The sequence below is a fragment of the Lonchura striata genome, chromosome 11 (genome assembly GCF_046129695.1).
Source record: "Lonchura striata isolate bLonStr1 chromosome 11, bLonStr1.mat, whole genome shotgun sequence".
In the NCBI taxonomy this organism is placed as follows: Eukaryota; Metazoa; Chordata; class Aves; order Passeriformes; family Estrildidae; genus Lonchura; species Lonchura striata.
The window spans coordinates 10,954,379-10,972,530 of NC_134613.1; the positions used below are offsets into that span (position 1 = coordinate 10,954,379).

The 18,152-nt window shown below is 38.4% G+C and overlaps 1 protein-coding gene across 3 annotated transcripts in view; it reads right to left on the reverse strand.

Annotated features, from left to right (window-relative positions):
• MYZAP (myocardial zonula adherens protein) overlaps nt 1–18,152 on the reverse strand; it is a 53,535-nt gene that overhangs the window by 20,884 nt on the left and 14,499 nt on the right. For all 3 annotated transcript variants that reach the window (XM_021532065.2, XM_021532063.3, XM_077785885.1), the window contains exons 3-10: nt 17,561–17,719; nt 15,208–15,300; nt 12,741–12,854; nt 11,713–11,865; nt 8,847–8,972; nt 7,864–7,992; nt 5,986–6,071; nt 3,752–3,857 (exon numbers count right to left, since the gene is read on the reverse strand). In XM_021532065.2, coding sequence (XP_021387740.2) covers nt 3,752–3,857; nt 5,986–6,071; nt 7,864–7,992; nt 8,847–8,972; nt 11,713–11,865; nt 12,741–12,854; nt 15,208–15,300; nt 17,561–17,719 — 966 coding nt within the window. The remainder of the gene's footprint in view (nt 1–3,751; nt 3,858–5,985; nt 6,072–7,863; nt 7,993–8,846; nt 8,973–11,712; nt 11,866–12,740; nt 12,855–15,207; nt 15,301–17,560; nt 17,720–18,152) is intronic.

An 18,152-nucleotide genomic window follows, 5' to 3' on the forward strand; every position in this document is an offset into this window, starting at 1 on the left:
TTTTTGCTCTCACAGAAAAGAATCCCTATGAGAATGAAAAATGTATGTGCATCAGAGCTAACACACAGAGGTGTTGAAGGTCACCAACTTGAGAAAAATTCCATTTTATTTCTTCCATTTATTTTTCTTCTGAAAGTTATTTTCCATTCTTCTATTTAATTTACGACTGGTTTGACTAGATCAAGTAGAAAAAGCTTCTATTAATGCCTGAGATGGAAAGATTTCTTTTCAGAGGAAAAAAAATAGAAGTAATTTTTTTTTTTTTATGGCTAAGGACACTGAATTCTGAGTGTCCTCCTCTGCCCGGGCTCAATTCCTTAGATCACATAATTACTGCATTCAGTACCAGCATTATGAAATCTATGAAGAGGAAGGTGTTAATACTCTTGACCTCCATGGCCTCCTACATTTGATGCTTCTCTGGCAGTGTCCCCTTTCATGCCTAAATTAGGACTGACCACCACCTCCTAACACATTTTAAATGCCTTCAAAATAGCACCAGAGGTGCTAGAGCTGCCTGCTGCATCACAGAATTCCATTAAAAAGCTTCTCTTTCACTTCCTTCTGGCTGCTTGCTGTTCTTTTACAGAATGCCCTGCATCTGTGATTTGCAAATGATCAGTCATCTTTCCAGCTTAAGAGCAATCTATTCCGTGATTTTTTTCAGCCAGGAGATTCATCTCAGTACTTGCCCAATTTTGACAGTTCTCCATATAAGTTAGAAGTAGTATATCTTGTTTGTTCAGCGTCCCTTTGAGGTGATGTTCACTACTCCAATTTCTCTGAATTGGAGGTGGTACCAGCATAAACTCATTGTGATTTACACTGGAAGAGTAAAGCCCTTATTTATACTTCAGATCTGTGTCCAGTAAATGAAGATTAATAATAAATAAAGCTCATCCTTAGTCAAGCAAGCTTAGGCTTTCTCACCTAGCAGCACATACAGAAGCCCTGTTTCAGCTTCAAACATAAGCACTGCTGATAATTTTAACTACTTACTTTCCTTCCATTTCTCTCCTGAGTTTCCCAGGTTGGCCTGTTCTCACTCTAGTGACTGCCACAGAGAAGCAAAGTGTTTCAGAAAGCAAGATTTTTAGTTTTTGAAAAATTTTGTTATTCTTTCTCAAGTTATCAATATAATTATAATACCCTCATAAATCCTTAGATGGCATATTATTTTACAGATACCAGCCATGAAAATACTGCAATAATGAGTAACAGGATAGGTTTTCATTACACTTTTCTTAGTATTCCTTGCCATTATATTCTGCAATCAGTTAAATTTAGTGTAGAGAGGATGTGTGTTTAAATATACCCTGATGAACATGTCTTCCGGGACTTAAATAGTAGTGCAATTTTCCCTATTTGCTCTAGCAGATATTTTTAGTGCTGCTGCTCACTAGTTTTTAACCTAACTTCAGAACAGACTCTGCAGATAGCATTCCTTTTCAATATTTTTGTTGCAAATTTTTCAGTTTCTATGGCATAGTTAGCAAGTGTTTGCTTAAAATGAGCCAAGAAATACTCATCTAATATTATGCAGAGAAAAGCACAAAGTCATGAACAGAACCACATGGACAAACAACTTGGACAACTTAGACAGTTGAGGACATACATATCTGCAATGTTTTTTCTCTTGCCCCATGGAGAACAGCTACTCTTCTCTACACTAATAAAACTGCTATTTTTAGGCCTTTAATTAAGAGTCTAGTTTAAAACAGGGCATGCCAACTCTATTATGGATATTTTCTCAAACACAGTACAAACACAGGCAACAAATAGCACAAAATTAAGAAAAAAAGCCCCAAACATTAAATGCCTGGTGTATTTGGTATCACCTGACCTGATCAAACCTCTGGTACAGTAGTCTTTAGCTAGCTCACTAGTGAAAATATAAATGTAGCTACACATGTGTTCATGCAGGAGGAAGCTGAATTAAAATAAAAATTTAAACACAGAGGGACTAAAAGAAAGAGCAAAAATATCTACCCTACGGCCATGTTGCAGTCAAGACTGATAGAGGTTTAACTGAATCTGAAAAGCAGGCAGTCAGACAGCAGTTAGAAGCAGACCTGTTTGACAATTAAGTAGTGACTTGTCACCTAACACTTGTTAAATAGGATAACCAGATGGTCTAGAAGGGTTTTTCTGTGTATAAGAAGGCACCAACAGAAATACATTACAAGTAAGCTCAACTCACCCATCAAATCTAATATTAATGAAATCATAATAATTGGCTCAAGCTTTATATGTGGTTTTACTCCAAAACAAAACACAGAGCTGAAAGGACTTGTTATACCTATGCAGTCCACTAGAGGTCAAGTTATAACCAGAAGTTTAAAATATATTTAGTAATAAAGGGCAAAATTTAGGCCACCATCCTCATGTATTACTAGGTTCATTCAGGGTGCCACATATATCACAAATCCTGCAGAAAAACACTTTTAATACAATGTCTGACATACAAAGATAAAAAACAGATTAAATAATTGTTCCCACAATCCATTAATTAGATGGATTAGATTATTGGACTCAAGAAATTTTCCTTATTAAAATACCATGGTATGAAGACTGTAAGTTTCGTTTTAGACCAGCTAGAATGCTTAAAAACAGTGATAATGGTGAACTAAACTAAAACCAAAACCTCAAGACTTGGTATCTCTCATGCAACAGAAGAACTTTAATCCCTCTTCGTAAAAGACACTAATATCACACACCTCATCATACAGGACTGCATCAGAATCTTATAAAACAAAGCATATGAAAAAACATACAAATACAAACTTGACAAAAATGGAACATCTCCATGTCTAATCAGAAATCCTGTAACAGCACATTGTGAATGCAGAAAAAATACATTAGATTTGAGTGGCTTTTAAACATTTGATACCTTGAATGTGTGATGTATGATGTCCAGATACCAATCAAAGGTATCTCATGAACACCCATTGTCTCTGCAGTAGGAGGCTCATCTAATAGAGCTGCCACTCAGCTTTGTAAAGCTCCAATTTAAACTTAGCAATTTCTCATGTCATTCTTCCTACTTGGAGAAACAGAAATGTTTGCAATTACAGCCTTCTGACTGCAGAACAGTTTCCTGACACACATAGGTAGCCTGTAACCTAAAGCATCTATCCAGCAACATTCCACTTAAAATTTTACAGGAAATGACAGCAGCTAAGACAATGTCCCAAGATCAGGGTACGAAGAGATAAGCAGTGAAAACCTGTGCTTGCTCATGTATTTCTGTGAGGAACCATAAAAAAAAAAAAAACAAACAAAAAAAAAAAAAAAAAAAAAACCAAACAAACAAAAAAAACCCACCAAAAAAAAACCCAAACAAACAAAAAACACCAACCCCAAACAAAATCTCCCAAACCCAGAAGAACAAAGCAATAAAGGTCAGCTTTTGCCTTCCACTTCTGCTCAGGAAGAAGACTGTTAATGACTAGACTGCATTGTATCAGAGGTACCCTCTGAACGGTTCAAATTGAGGTGGAAGTTGTGTTGCATTTCCTGAATACTCATGACACAGAACTAGTGTCAGCTTAAAGATCACAGTATATAACCCACAGCCACTGCATTCAACTGCTTGCATCTACTCTTCCTGCTTCACTAGCTCCAGAAGCTCAACTTCCACTGTAACAAAGGTGTCATAAGGCAACTACACAAAGAACACAGTTCTCTTTGGGTTATGTAGTAAAAGAACCTGTGCTCCCCAAAGACTCTGAGTTGTTTTACTACATCTCACCTCCTCAACCATATGCTTGACTTTCTTCTGCTGGCAGTGGACCATGTCATCCAGATGCTTGATCCGCTCTCTCAAGCTGGCTGCTACCTCCTCCAAATGCTGCGACCTGGCAAAACATGCACGGATCAAGCCTGTAAGTGGGGAGCTATACAGTGGGGAGTATAGGCAGAACAAGAACAACCCCCATAATCCACCATAAATCAGGCAAGTCAAATTGCACTGACAGATATCAAATTGTTCAAAGTACATTTTAATGTGATCTTAGTCCAAGCAGCCATCTCCACCCAAGTTATCTCACCTTTGTCTTGCATACTGACATGCTTACTCAGAGCCTGAAGTGCTGACAATTAAACAATGTGACAAAGCTAATCTCAAAATGTGTTTTCCTTTAGTGGAAGGCATCTAGACAACTAGATCTTCAGCTTCAGAGAGACACATTTAGCCTGACTACTACCTGGAAATATTTTGGAAATGTATGCTAAACAAAAGCCAGGAAGCAGGTCTGCTTTCAAAGCTGTCTTACTGCAGGGGAGCCTTGAGTCAAGAATTTGGCAGAGCTGCCAACAGCAGCAGAATGCTAACTGGAATACTATTAACTCCTCAACAGTCAGCAAGAATGCTATGAATGGTTTAAATTTATGCATACAACTCTTCAGATAGATTTTGCATTTCTTCAAATCTGTTTAATACAGAAAGTGAACTCCCACCAAACTACTGCCACTAGCTGGTTTGGCAGCCTGTCAGAAAAGTAGCTGTAGAATATGCAAGGAAACAGGAGTGAAGCTTTTCCATAAGTTTTTGTCTGTTTAGCCATGAGAGTCTCCATTTTTATCTGAATGTCCAATTCTTAAAATTTGTCAAAGAAAGCAACTTCTTGCTTACAAAATAAACTGCTGTACTCCTAGGTTCAGGACTGGACAGAATTTGAGAATGGGAGGAAGGGAATCAAAAACAAAAAGGCTTTTTTCATCTTGGTCTGTGCACAGCAGAAAAAAAAAAAACTGTTAAAGCTGCAAATAGAAAAACCATACTAAGACAAAGCAGCAGATGGCAAACTGTAAGACATGATTCTAGTGAATGACTGAATTGTATGCTGTTTCCCCCAAAAAAAGTCTCTATTAACAGTGAAGTACTCTGCAGAATGTAACTGCAGCACTTTGACAAGGACTCAAAAAATACAAAGCATTGCTGCAGGATTTTCAGGTTTGTGTATTAACATCTCATACAACTTTAATTTATATTTTAATTGCAATTGCAGCACATATTTTGTATCTCATTGAAGATTCAGCATCTTAAGCATTGATAGCAATGGAGGAATGGAACAGACATCCTTCCTAAGGTGGAGCTTGAGTGTCTGATAAGGTAGGGACAGGTAAAGACAACTTAAGAATAAACCAGCATCATGTGAACACAGATTCATTGCTTGCATGGCACAGATTGCAACCATGAGCTTGCTTGCATTGCACTAATTCCTGCCTGAACACTGCCTTTACCCTTTTACTGCTGTGTAACTTTTCACACTGAAAGGATTCACTGAAGCAAGTAGTGTCTGTGTTATTCAGAGGTAAAGGAAAACAGCAATTATCTTTCATCTCCATATTCTATGTTGTATGTGAACGACATCTGTTCACTTGAAGTTATCAACAGGCTGCTGTGAAAAGCCATTCTTACTCTGAAACCAGAGAAGCTGGTCACAGATCAATACAAGGCACTGAGAAACTCTCAGCAGGGACCTCCTTTCATGTGTATGCTTCCCAAAGAACAACAGGCAGCCCAAAACATTAAAACTTAATTTCTGGGTGCCACAGAACCATAATTAGTAATCAAATACTATTATTCAATCTCTGGTTATAATTCATCTTTACCCGCTCAAGCAGTGTCATATAAACCTTTGAGTTTAGATAGTGAAAATATTCATAGTCAGGATCAGACTCCTCTGAATTTAGAAATGCAGGTTTAAGAAAACTGCAAGCCACAGATATATCACAGCTAGTTCAATCTACAGTGGACTCTGCACATTTGCAAACAGAAAAGATGCATGAAGGTGGTCATTGTTGCAAAAAATAATTGTCTTGATATTTTACATGTCAATAACCTACATTCAGATGGACAATCTCTACCAGACTGCAGTTTTAAAGTTAGAAAAGGCAAAATTCAGATGTCTACAAAACAAAAAAAAAAGCCCTGAAGTTTCCTAGTAATAGTAGAAGTTTCACAGACAAGTCATATTTCACCTTTCACTGTCAGAGCTGTTTTCAGATTTTGCTCCAGATATTTGTAGTTCATTTAATTCAAGTTGTTTTTGCAGCTGGTGACGTTCCTAAACAAGAAAAGTTATCATTCAGTTCTCCATGTATAAAAATGTAAAGACTTCACAAAGCATATTTCACTGCAATTCAAAACATCACTTGTGAAATTAAAATAGAAACTGATTAAACAAAATTCATGCACTTCCTATAGCCAAGGAGCACAGAATACATAATAATAAAATAAATTCCCCAGCTATGCATGGAAACAAGATCAGTTCTCAATTTCCTATCTGAAGATGTATGGCTGTACTTGAAACTGATTTTTTTCAATAGAAAGATGAGTCATCAAAATCTTTAATGACATGAAGTCAAATTGTCCATATTATTGCTCCAAAAAGATCTCCCAATCCAAGTCTGAGCTAAAAGGTACTGCTCTATTTTCTTCCCCCAGAATATTCCTGTTTATTTTTAAGTGCTCACCAGCACAGTGCTTGTGAAGATCTGTGAGGACTCAGGTTTTGAGTGAAGCAGGTTTACAGAGAAGTGTAAGTGTGTTATCCACCTTGATGGGAATTCAAGAGGCATTCAGTCTCACTGGGTGAGTATCAGCCAGATAAGAGCAGACTGGAGAACTAATGTGAAGGAACTCCTCTGTTCTTGTGAACTGTACTGCAATCCTACATTCACTGCATAATACTTAAAAGCTGTAAGCTGAAGCCCAGATGAAGTTAATGGAGCCACTACAGGGGCATATTAAGTAATTTCTCAGTGTAATCATTAATTCTACTAATGGATTTGCAAGCATTAGACAAAAGGGACTCAATGCACATTAGACTAAGCAGTCAAGCCAACAAGACTGGCTTATAAACATTTATTTCTCAGTAGATAATGATATTTAATATGTACTACAATAAAGCAAAATTGGTGAAAAAAACACTTCATTTGAAAGAGCAGAAGATTGTACTCCCTCCACTGACTAAAACACTCTCTGTTCCTTTATCTGAGATAACGAGGCATGGATCTTTAAAAATGAGATGCTTGCTATTGAATGAAATGAGAAATGCCAAAGTATATCCAAGACCATTTCATAGTCACTGCAGCCAAGGCTGCCCTTGAGTTTCACATTCCCCAGCAGCTCCTCCTTGTTGATGAGAGCAAGTTCCAGAACAGCACCTCTCCTCACTGTCTCCTCTATCAACTGGAGAAGAAAGTTATCATCAACACAGCAAATAAGAAGATGCAGATTCCAGGAACTTGGAATGCTTATGTTCTGCTGTGTTGTCCCTCCAAATGATGTCAGGGTGGTTGAAAATCCCCATGAGGACCAGGGCTTGTGAACTAGAGGCTGCTCCCATTGTCTGTGAAGGGCCTCATCCTTTCAGTCTTCCTGGCTGGGTAACCCCCCAGTCTGATGTCACCTGTCCCTGCCCTCCGTTTAATCCTGATCCTGTAGGTTCTCCATCAGCTTCTTACCCATCCCCAGAAAGAGCTCTGTGCACTCCACTACATGGATCTACCACAGCAACATTTAGAAGAGACTGAGTAATTTATGATTATTTCTTGATTAGGCTTAAGACACCTTGCACACTGAAGAGATACTGAATGGTTTTCAAATTTTCTCTTTAAAATAATGGCTCATTTCCTAAATAAATGATGCCCTGTAAGGACCACCAGGAAGAGAGAATCACCTCCTCATCACAGGGTCTCTATGGCAGTCCAGGTGCATTTACTGATATAAATACAGTAAGTAAGATGCAAACAGCAATGGTATGGCACTGAGCAGGGAGCTGAGAACAGTAACCACTGAAATTTCCTCCATGCACTTGGTGTACTTCCTCTCAAGGCAGCACTCAGCTCTCATACCTCTTCCATGCGTTCAATCAGCCGGTCCAGCTCACCAATTCTCTGGTCTTTCTCCTGTATGCTTGTTTCTGTAATCTGCATCTTCTTATTTGCCTCTTCAATAGCCTTCAGAAGCCGATTTGTTTCCTCCTACAAACAAGAACATTTACAGTCACATTAGCATCTCATATATTAATGAGGAATATTTTGTCTTCTTTTTGGCTATCGGGCCAGGCTAATATCTCTGAAGAGCTCAAAGCTTTTCACTACACCTGCTCAGAAATCTGGAAGAGTTATGACCCTGAGAGTATATTATATAGAGCAAAAGATTAAGATTTGAAATAGTCAGGTATTAGTAAGGCATCATTATGACAATCCAAAAGAAACTTTTACCCATTTCTTAGACAGCTGATTTCTCTTCCCTTTCCCTGAAGATGCTGTTAAATAACAGCACGAGAAAAATTTACTGCTGCAAAAGACAGCTTTCTAAACACCATAGTTGGCCACATTCAGTTTTGTACTTTCCTTACATGCAAAGCAATATGAATAAAAAGGAGCATCTCTCCTCAATCTCCATCATTATCTGACTCTGTAATTTAGAAAAATGCAACAGCTGACTGTTCATAGAAAGGTTTAACTTGGGAGTGGAGGGAAATTGGGGGACAGGAAAGTTCTTGATCCAGTAGCATCCAGTGAAGTTGTTCCCTTTCTCCTTCTTAAACTGTCACTTAAAATTGGACATTATATTTTCCTTTCTTAGAGAATCAGAAGCTAGAAAAACCTACTTATTGCTGATTTTGAAATATAGATTATCATTGATATTACTATGTTTGAACACATATTTTTCTTAGTCCTACAACCCCGAATGTTTGGAAATCTTAGTAACTATGGCATGACTAATCACAGAGACAGAAGAGAAGGAATTTGCATCAACTCCGGAATATGAAGCGATTGAGAAATGACATCCAAGCTAAGCACTGCTCTTACAGACTGGCTGTACATACCAGGAGCATATCTTTCTCAGCCTTGTGTTTCTGTTCCTCTTCTCGCATTTTTTCCTCATACTGACTATACAGCTTTCTGGTCATCTCTCTCATGACTTCAGCATTGGCTTCCTGTGATGATTCCACCTATGAGACAGGAAGGTTGCCCCATCAGAAAGCACAGTATTGCTGGCAGCAGAAGGAGAGTTCACATGGTGAGAAAATAAGAGTATGATGTTAAGCTCCCCCTTGTTATAAATCTGACATTGCAAAAATAGATTTCCATTTGCATTAAGACCATTCAGCATTCTGCCACAAAATCTGGATCCACAAAATCTGAATCTGTAGAAGTTACTGTTCCATCAAGTTCCATATTCTCTGAACCGAGCTCATTTAGTCATTGCTGATCCAAGATCAGGCCATGCCTCTTTGCTGAACATTCCACAACAGCCTCCAAGTCACTTGGTTTGTTTCCCCATTGAAACGATATCGTCTCCCCGGCTCTACTGAAGCATGAATTAGAGATGGACTAGACTCAACTCCTTTTTCTAAATTACTATGAACACCCAAAGCAATACTTTATTGTAGTACCCTCCCTGCAATCAAACTGAAAATTAAAATTCTCAGGTGTATGCAAGGGTTAATTTTTAACAACAGAACCAGAAACTTTACTAGAGCTACAGGGAAGAGGGCAGAATGGTAATTCAGAGACAGGATTTCCTGCTGTTGGCTGAAAACACTAACTGAACCACACCTGCAGTAATTAAACACCAGATAGGATATTCACAGCTTAGATCCATCTACTATGTAAACCACAGCAAAACTGAAGTAAAACAGCTAGTACAGAACTTCGTTCTTCTCCTAGAGATGTTGTGAATCAGCCAACGTTCGTGAAATGCGGTCGTTGCTACAAAAGTGACAGGAAGAGGAGGAATTAAGTGCTCCCTGCTGATCACCACGCTTAACACAGCTACAAAATACAGAGTTCTGATGATTAAGGTTTTGGGTTGTATTTTTTTCTATTTCAAGGACCAAAAGGTTTAGTAAACCCTTGGGCTCATCTTGCATGGCAGAAACAAGTTTGTTTAGTACCCTGTAGAAAAACAAAAGGGTGTTTCATTCTTTGAAAAGGGATGAGCTCTGAAGGACTCCACTTGTACTGCAATTATCCCCTTTGTCATCTCGCCCAGGCCAACCCTGGGGCACAGACCTGCAATTTATGAGGATGTGGAGTTAAATGAACCTTCCACATTTCAGGAAGCCTGAAAGAATCGTATCATTTAGAGAAAGCCAATCATTAAACCCCAAATTCCTTAAGATACACTGAACTGGAACAGGATCTCTGGCCCTTTATCTCCATCATTCTTTCCCTTACACCTTGTGCAATGAGAACAGTGAAAACAAGCATTAAAAAGAGTGGATGTATTAGGGCATCTGTTATAATACACTTAAGCAACATCTCCACTTTAAGTTATTACAGATTTATGAATAAACCAAACCTTAATAAGCCCCACAAGTGTGTTCTCCACCCAGAATGTAATCATGGTACACAGGAGTTACTGCCTTTCAAAACTAACCTCCCAGATCCCACACCATCCCCTTACATTCACTCCTAGAATGAATTCCCAGAAGTCTTGGCACCTTCTGAGACACAATTTTATATTTAACTGTCAAAGATAGTAATTTTATTTATTTTATTATTTACTAACTTGATACTAAAACTGAAAGTATGAGGGCAAAATTTACACTTCTGCTGTGTAAATGCAGGGCATATATTCTGCAGAGCTTGACATGCTTAAGATAAACAAATCCTTATGCATTCAGTTGAACTGAGACTTAAGCTGCAGTTCCTTGCTCTTAGAAGCAGACATACCTTTCCCTGACTTGCTGAGGCATGTCCTCAATATTATGTGAAGCCCAAATTTCTGTTTTAAAATCTTAATTGCATAATTTTTGTTACTTGGTTTTTCACTCTTTTTATTTCCTGCTGACAACAACAGGTGCAAAATACTTTTATACCCTGTAGAGTTTCACTGTGAGCGGAAAGCAGAACATGAAATGCACTAACATTTTCTTGCTTAACCATTCATCATTAAGCCTGATTGCTAGTCACTAGCAAAACAGCCAGAAAGAAACCCCTTCTCTCACAAAATTAAACATGAATATAGCTGCAGTCACCTTAATTTCAGAAACTTTATCAAAAATAGAAATGAATTTTTCAAAATTTGATGAATTCTGATGTAGTACGATCTTCCAATTGGTCTACTTTGACCAATTTTAACAAAGATTTTTGAGGCGGAGAGGGTATTTTTTCTTTTATTTGGATTTTTTGTGAGCTTGGTTTTTTTGAGATTAAAGGAATACATTTCTCATGAGGGGAGAACATGATCAAGCTTTCTGTCATATTAAACCTTGCAGTTTGTGTTTTGTTCCCTTACATTTCTCTGAAAGAAGTAGCTTAATTCTCTTTTGAAGATGCTTGCTGTTACCTGCTGACCACATGCTCATAAGACTTAACAGGCTACCTATTAAAAATGATGCAATACAAAAGAAACTCAACACCAAGAAATTCAGGTAGCAATGTGTAGAGTTGTAATATTCTTTCACTTAATAGGAATGGACACTAATAACCATTTAATGGTTTGAATTTTCACCTGCCAACATCTCTCTCTCTTATGTTACATCCCATGTCATGGGAAGACTGCCTGTCGCCAGCTGAGATTCTTTGTTATTAAAGCAGTATTGATTTATAGAAATAAAGGAGTTTGAGGGTATGACAATGGCGTGAAGAATGAAGAATCCTTTACAGAAAAGGCCAAGGAATTAATTTAACATCCACCTAATGCCCTTACTGTGCAGTATTTTTAGGGGAGTTTATATACCACACCTTTAACTTCAGTAACTGATTTTCAATTTGCGCCGTTTCCAGTTGCTTTTGTTTCTCTCTCAGCTTTTCCATCGATTGCTCGTGTGTATGTTTTAAATTCCTTATTTGTTCCCTTATGTCTGTGTTCTCCAATGTAACATCCACTAGAGTTTTCTAGAAGAAAGAGACAAAGCACATATTAAAAATCAGAAACTATTTGATTAATTAATATAGGCAAAAGATTATGAAACAGGCAGCACATTAAAAGAGCTTCCTGACATATTAATGCAGTGTGAACAGTTTTGCAAGCTTTAACATTTAAAATTATGGCTTTTGTTGTTGCTAGAAGGTGTTTCCGTGAGGAGTATACTCAGTGAAATCAAGTCCTGGAACACTATTAAAAAAAAAAAAGGAACATGGATACATTTCACCATGAATAAGCTTCCCTTTTCCCTGAGGGTCATGCCATACATACAAAATGCAGTGAACTGAAAACAAGAAAGTGATGTACAAGAACGTAACATTCTTGTTACATACAAAAAAGCAGGGACATTAAGTTATTCAGCTCAGATACATGGGAATTTAGAAGTCTTTAAAAATTAAAATTCTTTCTCACCTCGTCCCTCCCCCTGTATTTCCCAGGTATGTAAAATCTCACAAGTGTCTGGCATCCAAACATGCCACTTCATTTCTGTCACCAACTGAAGGCAGAACTAGGTCAGGAGATGCACCATTTTGCAACATACAGACCAAATCACATTTTCATTTTAGATCCTTCATAGAGACATGACTTGTCGTTTTAGTCTTTTTAGTCTGCTGCTTATCAGTTATGTCTTTATATTTCTATATTGTACATTAATTTTTTTAAACACAGGAACTTTTGAACATTTTTCTTTGTTTCCTAAATTAGGTGCTTTAGATATCCAAGACAGTACTTTATGATGTTGCTTAGTGCTAGAATCTGTATCTGTCATCCATGTTTTCTGTATGCTTTGAAATCCATGTTAGAAAAGGCAGCTGTGAGCTGGGAAGCAGCTATGAAGATGTACCTGCAAGTCTATTGATGCTGATGTCAAGGAGCTGTTCATTTCGCTAAAGCTATCTAAGGCTGCAGCCTGCACTCGCACATGATTCTCTAAGGACTCTTGATGAGCATTTGTCACCTGAGCAGGGAAAAAAAAAAAAAAAAGTTTTATATAGAATAATGATCAAGTTTACCTACTCTTTCCAAGAGAGCTACAGAAGAAAAAGATGCCAAGGTAATTTTCACAGTACTAGGATGCTTAAAATATACAGGCCTCAAAGTATAGTCTTACAAACAAACAAAACTTAAAATCCAAATAATCTAACAGAAATAAGGCATGAGTATCTAAGTTTATTGTTAGTCTGCAATCACTGTATAAGTTGTTCTTTTTGAAAGGACAAGAGAACAATTGGCAGCTGTCTATTCAGACAGATTATATACATAGAGTAGGCAGATTGTAAAAATTCAGAATGAAAAGCAGAAGAATGCAAGAAATAAGGAAATCTACAACTGTGAATTGTATGTAGAAAAGCCTTAATTAAGAAGGAACTGACTAATAAGGTACATAAAGAAGCAACATCAAGAAGACGTAAGGAAGAAACAGTACAAAGCAGGAAGGGGAAGCCAGAGGGCTTTGTTGTGTGAAAATTAGTCATTTTATGATATGTCCACACATACATGCTTAAAAACTGAAGGGGGGAAGGGAAAGACACAAAATGACATCATTCAAGAAGAGACCAAAACTCAAACAGTGTAAATAATTGTGAATGATCTGATAATAAAGAGGCAAAGAGTGTTACAAATGAAAGCCAGCCAGCTCACATCCTTAGATTGACCAGATTTGCTTCTTGATAAAAAGAGAACACCAGGGACTGATACAGGGGACAAGTGTGTAGTAACCAAGCCATACACAGATTAGGTCAGCATAAGGAGTAGAGGCCAAATAGTCATGGTTAACCTTCCATAAATGTATGCTCATGTAAAACACATGAAAGCAGAAATGCTTTGGATGGATTAAGAAAGTTACAAAGTAAGAATCTGAGAGAAGAAGCCCAGGGCAGGATACTGGAAGAGCAAATTTCAAACAAACTTTACAAACAAAAGGTTGTCCTGGAAATTGGAAAGATAAAAGCACAGTGATTGAAAGCTGAAGCAAAGAGTATAAAAAGGATTTAAAACAGGATTCGGAAATAGCACAAAAGACAACAGTCACATAAAACCAAAATGAGCTCCCAAATAACTACCCAAACAAAAAGCCCACATTATTAGGAAGAACACTTGTGTTTCCTTTCAGATGGTCTGAGTACTGAAAAAAAGGGAAGGATGTCTCCTAATATGGCATTTATGTCAAAAGGAAGCTTCATGAACTGCTAATTTGCTGGAGAACTAGATATTCTGTCAGAGCTGGTCAGAAACCCTTAATTAAAGAAGAATTTCTGACTCATGCAGAATTTCTACTGGTCTGACTGAAGTTCTGAAAGTGCAGGATATCATCACTGCTATTCAGTAAAGATCAGCAGCAAAGACAACAAAGCATTTGAATCAGCATTTACCACATACATGCTGGGGGAAGAGTGAGTCTTGTTGGCAACATTATGACTATTTAACACAATTTGCAGAAATTGAGTTTTTTCTCTCTCTTCCTCTCAAGTCAGGGTGATTTTTTTCTATTTTTTGAGACCAGTTGCACAGAATTAAAGTACCAGTTTACAGCAAGTTCTGATTTTTGTGCCTAATACAGCATGCAGGGAACTGACAGCCTCCAAATGAGGATGGCAGAAGGACACAAGTCAAGGTCCCAGCCCCCTGAAGTCAGAATCCTTTTAGTTGCCAAAGCTTCCTATGAACCAGGGCTGTGAAAATCAATGCTGAACATAAATTCAGAGCAAGTTTTCGGGGGGATGGCGGGGGGGTGGATCAAACAACTCAGCAGTTTAATATGAAGGCTATTTACAGAGTGCAACAGCTTTTATTGCTAAAGCAGCACATCAGAAGAAAGACAGGTCATTGAATGACCATTGAAATGTTCCATTAAAAACCAAAAGGTAAGTAATTTTTAGCACTTTAATGCTAACGAATATTGCTACTTAGTTTACTTAAACAAGTGTCAGTAAAACAGAGCAAAGTGTTGAAATAACTCCAAATTATCAGTTTCTCCTAATGCTCAATGTTATTTATTTGTTTCACCTGCAAGCTGTTACATCCATCTCCATTAATTACCAACACACACTAGCAATGGTATCAAGATCATTCTTTTATTTCCAAGAAGTTCCAGTCAGTTAGTAATTTCACATGCAAAAGTATCCCTGTCCTGCTTTCCTTTCCTGAAAGGGAAAATAAATAGCAGAAGAAAACTACAGATGTCACATAAAACAGGGAACTGGAGTGGTTTTGGAGATTAGTTCTGTTCTGCTAAAGCAAAAAATAAGTTTCTAGATAACACTGGGACAGTTATTCCCATATGCTTTCCCTGCAAATGAATGGGTACTTACTTTCAGTTCATTTGTAAGCTGCTGTATTTTTCGTTTCATTTCATCATATTCACCATACATTTTCTTTCTTACTTTTTCCAGAGTTGCTCTCACCTGGTGTCAGAAAAATCAAACACCTTTATCAAAATTTTGGATTATATTGTTTATATAGTAGGACATGATTTTTCTTCTCTATGTTCTTCATTGTTATTTTCTATAATTTCCACTGTTAATCTACCACTGCATAACAGCAATTTATTCTCAAGAAAAAGACAAAAAGTTAAGTCTCAAGACTTGTCAACACAGGGATGATACAAGTAACTGTCACTATGAGTAATTCCAAACCTCTCTGTACATACTTAAGCACTTTTAAATTAATTTAGATAAATTAATTTCAATAAAATATTCATAAGTAATTTTAACATGATTACTAAATGAATTAAAAGTAATTTGATCATATATTGTTTTATTTCTGAAAAAAAGGCATGGACTTAGTGTACCTCCATACTTCAAAAAGTGGTTGGTTTCCTGTGGGTATCCTTTGGAGATAAATACTTTTAATTTCAGTATTTTAGACTTGTATCTAAATAAACAAGAAACTAGCTTACATTTACCCATGCAATTTCAAATTTGAAGAATGGCGAACTCAATCTGATTTCAAGAACTACTCTTTGCCATTCTAGGAAAAAAAAAATCACTCACAAAAACCCCAAGTTGGCTTCCAGTTTAGCTTCACATGCCACTGCAGTTATGTTTGCCTACAGCCTATATAATTCAACCTCATTTTTTCCCTTCCTCACCTCCACCAAGCACAGGCTGATTGCAGATCATTTAGGTCAGTGAGTTTACTGCGCCTGCACAGTGGGGTGAGGGCAAAACTTCAGGAGGGGATGTTTTTAGCAGCTCCGCATAGAATGCCCCCACTGCCTCCCAGAAAGAGGGCACTGGCCACCACACCTATGCAAGGAGTGCTCCCTACCCACGGGCTCCCTTTGGGATGAGGAAGAGAGAAGGGAGCTGACTCCTGCCCAGCCGCTCAGGAAAGCACCTTGCCCTGTGCCTCCCCACGCACAAGCACAGGCACACACCCTCTTGCAAGATGCAAATTTGGCTCAGGCAGAGGAAGCTGTCAGCAGCTCTGACATGGCCCATCATTTTTGGTCTATTTGAGTCAGCATACACACGGCACAAGACTCTCGTTAAAGACTCCGCTTTTAAAGACGACACTACTCTAGCAGACCAAAGGTCACAAAGTAGCAGAGCTGAACACGGCTTCCCGAAGACAGAGAGCAAAAGAGCCAGCATGTCTCCTTCCCTGTCTTTCCGCCTTTTTCCTGGAACCATCGTACCTTGAATGCACAAGCAAGACATGGAGTTCCACTTGGTCCGATATGTCCCTTCATGAGGGACAGACAAGGGCAGGGAGATGGTCCCAGCCCAAGCAATCCCAGGTACCACAGACAGTGCAGTCTGGGGAGCTGGCCCTGCTGTGTGCCAATTCACCTGTCCCTTGACACCACCCCAGCAGGGCAGAGAAGCTACCCAGGCAGGAAAACAGCAGCCGAGGCAGCCCGTGTGCCTCGCAGCACCGCGGCACTGAGATCCTGCCAGTCCCTAACCTCAGCTTGAGAGCGGCGAGCACCGGGAGCCGGCGAACTGGGAGTACCGAGGGAGAGAAGCAAGTGCTGATAGCCGCTTGACTCAGGGTTCCTCCCTTTTCTATCAACTCAGTTTGCACTTGAATCAGTGTAACACGATAAGCACTGGCCAACAGCCTCCTGGGTGGTGAAGGTGGATGGAAAGAGGTCAGATTATTTGCCCTGAGCTAATTAGGGTGTTACTGCCACAGCCTGAGCGCCAAAGACTGGTGGGCAAAAAGATGCTGAATTTCAAGAACAGAAAAATATCAAGCAGGATCAGAAATGCATTTGTTGTTTTTCAGATCTTCTGCCAACTGTGACAAATAAGCAGGCACAGAGAAAGTAGTACAAAGACATCCTTATTAGGCTATTTTAAGGTTGCCCCAAAATATACCCAAATGACTTTACTATGTCACCTAATTTAGAAGCCCTTTTCAAAGTTGGGTGTTTTGGGTTCAGGAGAAGCAGAGGAAGAGAGAGACTGTATCCTTTCAGGTGTCTCCTTACATAGTTTCTTCCATCAGCAAGCAGTTCCCAGGTATAGAGCATGCTTTTTTCCCAACTCAAATACTATCAAGGTCAGCCACGAGCTTCAGAGTAGGTTCCCAGTTCAAACTGAAATGTTGGGCTAGACATCAGTCATCCCATTATACTCTCACAGCTCTACATATATGGAAATATATGGATATATGGAAAGCGTATTTAACAAATTTTGAGGTGAAAATGTAACTCACTTCTTTAATGTAATTCATCTCCTCTTTCAGCTGATCAGCTGACCAGCCATAAACCACCATTTCTCTCTTATGGTTGTTGTCAGTTCGGTGCACAACACCATATACCATCCCATGAGAGAACTTCCCTGGAGACATCCCATTTGGTACATGGTAGAGCTCCTAAAAATTAAAAAAAAAAAATTATAAAAAATCAGTACTACAATAAAAAAAAAAAAAAAAAATAACAGTAACTTACAGCCAGGAGAGACACCAGTTATAGTGAAAGCACAACAATACATATAAACACTAACTGCCAAACCTTTTGGAATCAACCTGTCAGCCTTCATGTTTTGGGAAAGAACAATGACCAACTTATAACTGATGAAGAATACAGAGATGTCTAATTACCACTGCCTTCAATGGAAGCCATGTAGGCACATGTAGAGACAACACGCTGATTTATACAAGGAGAGGTAGAGGCATGTAAGAAAAGGTTAAACTGGCTTATTTTTCTGCACCACCAGATGCCACTTTTCTGCATTCTTGCAGAATGCTGTCAGGTCTCCAGTTCCCTCTAAACTCTTGCAACTATAGAATTATCCCTCATTTCCCA